We start from the raw sequence: 9,863 nt of genomic DNA on the forward strand, positions 1-9,863 counted from the left end.
ATATAATTTAAAATTTTTTATTCTTAATAAATCTTCAAACTCATACTGTTCAGTTTTATTTTTAGCTGAAATACATCTAATCAAAAAATTATCAATGCTGGAATGTGAGTAATAATCTCTAGAATATTTTAACTCTGTGTTCCCAAACCTCTGATTGCTACATAAGGATCCTGATTTCATAGAAAGACTATTTTTGGTTTTAACATCATTAAAATACAGAAGGAGTGTAGTTCAATAAGTAAAGTGCTGTGTAACCATCTCCTGGACCAAAGTTTGAATTTTATTTTGGCAGATTATTTTTTTCATATACTTTAGCCGTAAGTCAATCCTGTGGATTCGAGAGCCCTCCTGGGGCACCCTCAACCCCAATAAATTGGATACTCATAATTGAGGCATAAAATGGTGATTGTGAACAAATTTTGACACCTCCTTGCATAACCGCTATTCAAGAAACAGTACTTCCCTACAAAGTGTGTGAGAAGAGTAATTAAAAGAAATGAATAATTATAAATGACTAATTATACATAAAAAGTTGTATGAGTGGTTAGTAAAGCACATTGGACTCGTAAATTTATGTGTGGTAAAGGAGAGGAAATTTCTCCGACTTTCAATGAACAAGAAAATCAGGAAAATATGAGGATAATGTAAGCAAAAAGAATGTTGCTTTGACATTTTTTTTGTCTCCTTCTTTACTAGTGAGGATGTCATCTAACATTATCATTTCAAGATATACTCTACTGTCACTTTAACTTAAGGTTAGATACCTCAGATTATGTCCAGGAACAGAGGGTTAAAGCAATTCCAAAAAACAATATCTATAACATCCATATATCAACAATTTAATTCTTTAAAAATTTAATTCTTTAAAAATTATATAGCAACTATAAAGTTATACTTTATTATTATTTTTTTTATTGGAAAAAGTTTTACAAATCTTCTTGGGAAGGTTTTTAGTAGTACTGTATGTATATAACCAAACTATTCATTTTTATAAAATGAGTATATATATTTTAGTAATTTATTTTATGTGAATCAATAATAAATGTAATTAAGAATGAATAGTGATATTTGATTTCGAATTCATAACAGATTATTTACATGTTACATAGCAACATTTTAAATTTGATGTTAAATCTTAAAATTTGGTGTTTCCTATTGTAAAAAATATACTTTTAATTATATTATAAATGAATGTATATCATCCAAATTATAATGAAGAGAAAAATCTTTAGATTATTTTAAAAATTTATGTTCATCATTTTGTAAATATAGTCAAGTAGATTATGACCAAACATTTTAATACTTTTAGTGTTAGTTCTCAGTCTAAATATTTTTTTTAACTCAACAAATTTTTCCAACTCAAATATTTAAAGTGTATTGTTATTTTTACCATCCATAAATAGAAAAAATAGACAATTATAATATTAATATAGCATTCCATTTCAATAAATGTTCATATCTATTATATGTAAGTGGATGTAACCCTAATTAAGATCTATTTGAGTAAATGTGCATTCATTTTGTCTGTATAAAATTTTATTTCTGGAAAAAATAAAACCGTTTTTGATTCGTCTATCTTGTAGTTACTTTTACTTTTCCCTCCTACCAAGATCTTTCTCAATCTTCATTTCACTGAGGGCTGTCAATAGAAGAAAAAGGTATGTAAAGAGCCTTTATTAGTCAACTCTTTCAGAAACCTTTCTTCGACAAAGTTCTGATGACCGTTCCAAAATTTTCTTTGCACCAACCTGTTTGAGGCATTATTTTCCTGTGTTTTTCTGCTACTGGCCTTGCATTAGTTAATCTTCTACTTGAATTGATTTCTCCAGTTTATCTCTTTCTAGATGTTTCATGCTCATTTATCCCCTCATAGGATTTTCATAGTCGAGACAATATTCACTCACTCCCAACATATCTCAGTGCTGAAAAAATTCATGATACCTTATGGTAATCCCTATGAGGAAGAAGTACCTCTGATAACAAGGTTCTAATCAGTGCAGAAATATTTAAACAACTCTTCATTTTTGTTGGCTAGCTCAATGTCATGTGTTCCCATTATTTATTCTGCTTCTTCCTTCTCAGAACCAACTTCATCATCCATGTCTCCCATGGTGATTATCACTTATCTTTTTGTGGTTTTGTGGAGGACATCTTTCAGAACACGGTAAAAATTCTATTTGGTTCTCTCTTTACAAGATTCCTTAAGAGTGTAGGATTGAACAATTGTTTTTTTGTACAATTTCTGTTTATTGTTGTATTGAACAATTTCTGATGTTTATTTTGAAGCGAGCAGTTATTGAACCATCATAAATCAGTCCGCATTCCTATAGACTCCACTAGATGATTTTGAGAGAACAATTCCCACCCCTGATCTATCTATACTTGCCTGGCCCAAGTACTGCAGGATTCCACCATTATTTCACCACAGTTCAGCAATCCCACATCACTACTAAAACCAATTATTTTGTTGTTTGACATTTGTCTAAACTTTAATTTTTCATATTAAATTAATGTTTTCATTTTCATATCAAAGATTTTGCCTACGATTCGGTCCAATATTCACTTGTGTTCTTCTGCAATCAGTTTTTTTAAGAGGTTTGGTTTACCAGCCCACAGGGAGAGCCTGCATTTTCAGAGCTCTCTGACCCTAGGGTGAATGCTGTGATTGACCTTTGCCTGTAGTGTGTGGATAGAGAAGGGTAGGTGTAGAATGCTGTTATTAGTATATATGGGTTATTGTATGGGTACTGTTCCCCCCAATCTGGAAGCCTAGTGTCTATTTAATGCGTTATGACTTATGCCAAACATCGGAGGTCCCAAAGAAAGTAGCTGAAGGCTTCTTGCTACTGTTATCCCCTCCATTATGTTATATGCAGCCCCGATTTGGAAAGAAGCGATGGTTACCATATCATACAGGAGACAGATGGTTTCAGTTTACCGCAGAGTTTGTATATATATATATATATATATATGTGTGTGTGTGTGTGTGTGTGTGTGTTTTACGAGGGTCGGTGGAAATCTCCAAAAGACTCGGATAGGCCCGTACCTATCCGTGTGTGGGATTTTTACCCACTAAAACCACCGCCCTTCACCTGTTCATTCCTCTCCACGGGACCTCCACTAGGCATTACTTCATGGAGGGAAATGGCTGAGAGTCGCCTCGCTTTCTTCGCATGGTTTTCACGTTTCCACGACCACCACTTTAGACTTCGCGTATTACACTCACATTTACTCTATGACACGAAACCTTCCCCCAGTTTACATGGAAAACTACCCTATACCACAAACAAATACGTTAACATACTTGGAACACGTTTATTACCGAACGTTGACATAGGACCTTCACGTAAAAAGCAAAAGTTACGACTGCGGCTATTATATTCTATACTACACATACGTTCTATCAAATGATCTATAATATAATAATAATTCTAACCTCAGGTTGAAACTTAACGTATACAATGATGTACCCATTTGGACTTGCGCTAGCCAAAATTATGCACCAGCTAAAAAGACACAGATTTAAAAAAAATAAACGTTTCAATCACAATTTTTAAGACTGGCAACGAAGTGGTGACTCTACGTTTCAAATGAGACGAGTTGCACCAACTTACGCATTCCAACTGAAATGAACCACATTCTTATCACTTATATACGGTTTGACGACAAACTATATGGATATTTTAATAAATTTGTAAGACAGATGGTGACAAATGATATCCTTGACGTAACAGCGTAGGCTGTAGAGGAGTTGGATGAGTGATCTCTTAGTCCATCAAAAAGTGAACATCAGGAAGATGCACCACTAGGTGCTATCTCCCACAAGCCAATCCATGCTATATCTATATATTGTAGCTCATTTACTGATTGTAATTATTTTACAAGTGCAAATATTGTAAACATAAAAAAATATTCATCATTACGCTATTTAATCAACCATTCAAAGAATTGCGTACGGTAAATCTATTAAAACATGAATTTATGGACACCTTTTATTTTATAAAAAAGAAAAACCAACAGATTTTATTAATTTGTATAGTCACAATTTGCACCCAGATATGTAAGATTTTTTAAATCATAAGATACTAATAAATGTCAACCAATCTAGGAATACCAAATTAAATCGTTGTACTAATATTATGAAAAAAACTAAACGGATTAAACTAAACATCTAGCAGAGTAAACACAAACTCTCACAAAGAGTTTTAAAAACCTAATTACGAGTCAAAAAGATACGAATATTACTGAAATAACGGTAGACCTCACAATTAGAACCAAAATACACCTACTATCAACACTCCCTGTGCCAATATCAATATGAAAATCAAAATGACCAGTTCCAATATGAAAGTCGAAATTGCCGCAAACCACAAAACCAATATCAACATAAAGTCGATATTACCGCCAGACAAAATCAATGAGTGCTTCATCATTCTGTACGAGGAGCAAGAAGCCGGTGGGTGAAGCATTATCATAGTACATCCTAATAACGACTTTGCCGGGTACAGTTGGTAGAAGGTAACAGCGACTATCCCCGAAGGTCTTGGTGAGAGTGCCAGTTATTAGGTAGGGATAAAGATCAACGCTGACGAGCAATCGATATGACAGGGAACACCAAGAGAAGAATTGGCTAGGACATGATTGGATAATTCTTCGGGCATGTTGGAAGTGATGCTTTCACCAAAGCGCTGACTTTTATGTTCCTATTATTATCCAGGGTGGACCTTAGTCCACACGTAATCCATCCCTTGACATTTGAAATATTAATGCCTCTCAAACCAGCGGTCCTCTCGTCAAAGGGCTACATTGGACTCTCTCATTCAGCAGGAATAAAAGTACTGGCTAGCAGAATCGAGTAGTAGACGTACTGGCGCAGAACGCTTGAAGCCGTCCAATTAGGCGCATGAAGTGTCCATTGTTGCTGCGGAATGAGGGCTGGTTGTACGGCCTGTGTAACCCACGAAACCATTGGGTTTAGCCAAAGTTGCAGCGGCAAGGGGATCAGCTGAATTGTCTACGTGCAACACGCTCTCATAGTTGGTGTCACCATATGTGTACGATAATCCCAAAAGGCATTTCCATATGTGATAACCCGCTCTCAGCAGTTCCGACCCAAACTGTATCACTTGACGAAGTCGTGGCGTTCCTGAGGATTCAAATCGAGGAATTCGGAGCATTGCCCCAACAAATGTTGCCCATTACAACCAGAACAATGTTCCTTGCAGGGGAGGGGGCCCCCTATTGAATCCCATTCAAGCGATAAGACGTATCTGGCGAGGCCATGATGTGTCTGACTTGCGACTGGATCCAGATGGGTCCGAAGAGACACAAGCTTCCGGAATGCCTTTGCTGATAAGCAAGGAGAGTCAAGTCTTTCTCTTCTTGGCCGGCATAGCGCGTGAAGTGTTATAATATGTCTACATATTAAATTAGTGAGACAGCTTAAAGGCCATCTATCTTTGCCTCATCTACGGATGGTAAATCACTGCTTGTGTGGGAGAACTCAAAATGCCGCCTGGTAACCGGGTCCAATGCTCAGAGAGCCAAAGTGGAAACTAATTCGTACTCGAAGGCCGTTTGTAGGCGAGAGAATTAGAGCGTCAACTTTAACTACCACGAAACTGCAGTGGAGCCAGTTCGAATCTGAAGACGCCTTTTATTTCTTGACCCCTCCAAGGTTGAACAGGTTGGTTACCTCTAGATAACCCCCTCCATGATTGGAATAGGTTGGTTACCTGCAGAAATCATTTTCGTGCTTGCCTTCCATCTGCAGCCATGCAACATTTTTTTCTTTGGCCGCACCCTAAAACGTTGGGTAAAATAAAGATACGTAATTCCGCATTCCATCCCCACCATTTTATTTCTACTTCATGATATATTCAATCATTACATATTAAATTTTTATTACCTATAATCAGAATAAATTATTGAAAATGAAACGACTGAATTCAAATAGGTAATAACTGCTTCCCTCTGTCTGCTCCCATGGTAGTCCGGATTGACGAGCAGTTTCCTGCCTTTCCAATATTTAATGAGGATTCCAAGTCAGTATCAGCACTATTGTGATTTACTTATTAGTGAATTTTCACGGAGTGAGCTGAACTCCATGTGACCCCCTTCCTGGTCATTTCTGATATACAGAGGGGGGAGGGGAGGGGTTATCTAGGAGTAACCAAGCGAACAGATCATTCTTGCTAAAATAGAAATTAAAAATATGATTAGGTTTCAATGATTCAATCATAAATCAACATGATATGGAAGAATAAACATCTATTATAGTTTCTATGAAATTATAAGCTTATCCTAGAGGTTTCAAACAGTTAAATTCAAAGCTGTAAATTCAGTAGTAAATGATATTAGTTATGTAGATTGGCGTCTTGTCGATGAAATTCTATTTTATATCTAGTTATTATTAATGTAACATACGATGAAATTCTATTATTCATCTTGTGTTCTTTTATCTTTCCTATATACATTTTTCGTTCTTTGGATAATACTTCGTTGCTTTTTTAATGTTTGTTTACAAGTGTTCTTTGTTTTGAATTCCATGGGTTCTTTGTCACTTTCCTTCGGGGAGAGATCATGAAATAGTGTTCGAATTTTTCTGTTATTAGACGATACTGTTTGGAGTTTTTAAAAATCGTTTGTTCTCAGATTATTCACTCATATTCAATTATTATTTTACTATTCATATTTAATACTATTTAAAGTAAATTTATTTGCAAAATGGTTAACAATGACAAAGGCGTAATTAGTTTAAGATTCAATCAAGACCAAGGTACTGCATTTATTATTCTTAGTTTATTTATTATCACTGTATATTCAACATATTCACTGATTAGACGTTTTTATTAGGATGTTTTTCTTGCTGTATGGAAAATGCCTTAAGAATATATAATGTGGAACCTCTCACTGAAAAATCTCATTATGGTAAGCCCATTAAATTATTTCTTTGTATTCCTCAATGAGTTTGTTTAGTGAACTATTATGATCTGAGGTATCTTAAGTCCTGTGAGGTTTCCTAAATCCTGTGAGGTTATAATTTCTTGTACCCCATTAGACAATTTGAAATGGAAATTACAATTACTTACGCCTAAATGCTGGTGTTAAAATTCTATTTTTTTTTAATGCATGGGACTTCTTAGTCAACTTTAGTTTGGTTAGTAATTGACCCAGAAGATTTATTAATCCCAGATAATTTAAAAATGAAATATTCTATGCTGCAGATGATGCATGACTTCTTTTGTGTTATTTATCCCAAACAAACTTATTGAAATTCCTGTTAAAACTGGTGTATTTATAACAGATGTTAATTTATAAGAATATTTTTTGTTTTACTTTTATGGTTTAAAATCATTTTATTATATACTTTCACAAGAATATCTTGTTTATATCTCAAGAATGGTAATCTATAATATTGACCCACTATTGTCTTTATGATTTCCAGTTTCAGCCCACCTCTCAAATAAAACTATTATGCCAATTTTTTTATGGCAATTTATTTTTTTAATTTCTAAGAACTAAGGTACTTTAAATGTTATATTAAGGGATTGTGGTGGGGTTTTAAGCTATCTTCTTAAGCGATATATCGTAATAATATTGAGAGAATGTGGTGAGGTTCTTAGCTGGCTTCTTAAATAATATATCATCCATTCTTTGGTTTAATGGGTTGTACGCTTTCGGTTGTTATTTTTGATAACATAAAATTAATATGAATTTCAATACTTTTTTTTTCAGCCTCGCTCTTCAATTTATCCTACAATGTTCCTATATACTTAACAGCATTTGTTATTTGGACAGTAAATTTTAATTACCCATGTCATGTCTCATTGCTGGTTTTACATTTCGTATCTGAAAGTCTGTGCTTGATTTTTTTCCTGACAATTTTGCAATTTTCTGAGTCAAAAAGATTAAAATACAAGTAAAATTGCTTGTCATCAAAGTTTTATTTGCCTGCTTATTTTCAGGGATGTACAATATTTAAGACCAATAATGAATCTGATATGATGAGTATCCCAAAGTTTTAAACTGTGTAGTCTGATTCCTATAAGGAGCTATTAATCTATTAGGAACTGAATATTGTGCTCAAATAATTTTCTTTTTAAAGTTCTACATCACCCTGTTTCATTTGGACTTTAGACCGGCGCAGGTGGATTTTATTTTTTGAAATAAATACCTAATCTATTTAAAACTAAAACTTCTATTAATATCAACACATTTTTAAATATCAATATGAGGATATAACAGCAAGGGACTAGAGCAGGTAAAAGGAATGGACCAGTATTGGTGGATTTCTAAACTTTTTGGTGGATATATTTTTTTTTAATAAATAACTTATCTATGAAAGACCAAAACTTTTATTAACATTATCAAGTTTTAAAATACCATAATATTAGGATATAACTATAGGACCAGATCAGGTGTAGGTGTAGTTGTATGTATTATGTTAGTTAGGACAAAGAGTAAAAAAAAAAGTTCTTTATAATGCCATTTGGCTTAAAAAGAACAGTCTATTTGAGTAATGTATATATTAGATGCAGGTCCCTAGCTTAAAATCTTGTATATATTATAAATTTAGTCAATAAATTCTTAGGAGGTAGGAAGAAAAAACAAAGAGTAAAAGAAAGTGAATTTCTAAGAATTTAAAGGTTTCTTCCTAGAACTAGGTAACATAATTTTTTTTTAGAATTTCTATGGAATTGGAACAGCAAAACTGTACTATGCATGCTCCTGCTAGTTTTCTTAATGTTAAATCTTTTCTTGGAGCAAACGTTTTGTGTCAAGGAAAGATACTGTAACATGCCTTGAGAACCACTAGATAGTGCTTGGAACAATACTAACATTTGGGCATACAGGCCTTTAGTGTGAAGTGGATGAGCTGATATATCACCTCACAGGCTATCAAGGTTGTTTCTACAAAAATTAAATATTTATTTCTGTGTGGTCCTGAAAAATAAATCTCAATACTCTCATTCTGGCTAGCATGAAAGGAATATAAACCACTAAATTTACCTGTCCTACTAATTCCTTTTACTAATACCACTACTAGTGAAAATGAAACATGGTGGTAGAAGCATTCTAGTTTAGGGCTATATGTTTTAGTAGGGCATTGGAAATTAATGTTTTATTGCTCATATAAATCCTGAGAAATAAGTGGCATATTGCATCATAACTTTATTATGTTTTATTATTTTATTGCTCATATAAATCTTGAAAAATATGTGACATATTACTACATAACTTGAAGATAGAAAAAACTTTAAAACCATTGATTATTATATGTAAAATAATTATTTTTTATTCACAGATTTAGACCTTCCATAAATATTTTTTCCTTTATTTTTGTGTTATTCTTAATCTTGTCCTAAGTCTCCTCCAATATTTTGATACATCCTTCTATAGGTATGTTAGTAAGCTATTCCATATATATACTAACTATTTCTCTATTCTGTTATGTCAATAATTTATAAAATATTTTATTAATTTTTCTTGTTATTATCATTATCTTTATCCAAAAATATTCAAGCACTTTAGTAGGTCCCTCAATATTACTTATAGATTTTTTTGTTATGATGATGAGTTAATAATTGACCTAGGGTTATATATGAGGAGAAGATGGTTGGGGGTGCGGTGAGTGAAGAACACCAATTAGTAAAAATCTATATCTAGTAAAAATAATGCCAACGTTTCGGCCAGAATATAAGGCCTTCATCGGGGTTATGAACAAAAACAAGATAACACAGAGAAAGAAATTTATTCAATCATGCTGCCCAAAAACATCGGGTTGCTACATTACACAGCAAACTGATCAATCCGTGATCGGACATATATAAATTTATAAATTACATTTTTTTGATATGATA

General features: G+C 33.3%; 1 protein-coding gene across 3 annotated transcripts in view; it reads left to right on the plus strand.

Annotated features, from left to right (window-relative positions):
- Positions 1-6,537: 6,537 nt before the first annotated feature.
- Positions 6,538-9,863, plus strand: part of LOC106683098 (WD repeat domain phosphoinositide-interacting protein 4) — a 30,920-nt gene continuing 27,594 nt past the window's right edge. For 2 of the 3 annotated variants that reach the window (XM_014424341.2, XM_067053677.1), the window contains exons 1-2: positions 6,539-6,778; positions 6,856-6,930. In XM_014424341.2, coding sequence (XP_014279827.1) covers positions 6,727-6,778; positions 6,856-6,930 — 127 coding nt within the window. In that variant the 5' untranslated portion in view covers positions 6,539-6,726. Of the gene's footprint in view, positions 6,779-6,855; positions 6,931-9,863 lie in introns of all 3 variants that reach the window. The other variant, XM_014424342.2, reaches the window with a different exon arrangement.

Source organism: Halyomorpha halys, unplaced genomic scaffold (genome assembly GCF_000696795.3).
Source record: "Halyomorpha halys isolate HHAL.00 unplaced genomic scaffold, Hhal_1.1 Scaffold465.1, whole genome shotgun sequence".
Classification (NCBI taxonomy): Eukaryota; Metazoa; Arthropoda; class Insecta; order Hemiptera; family Pentatomidae; genus Halyomorpha; species Halyomorpha halys.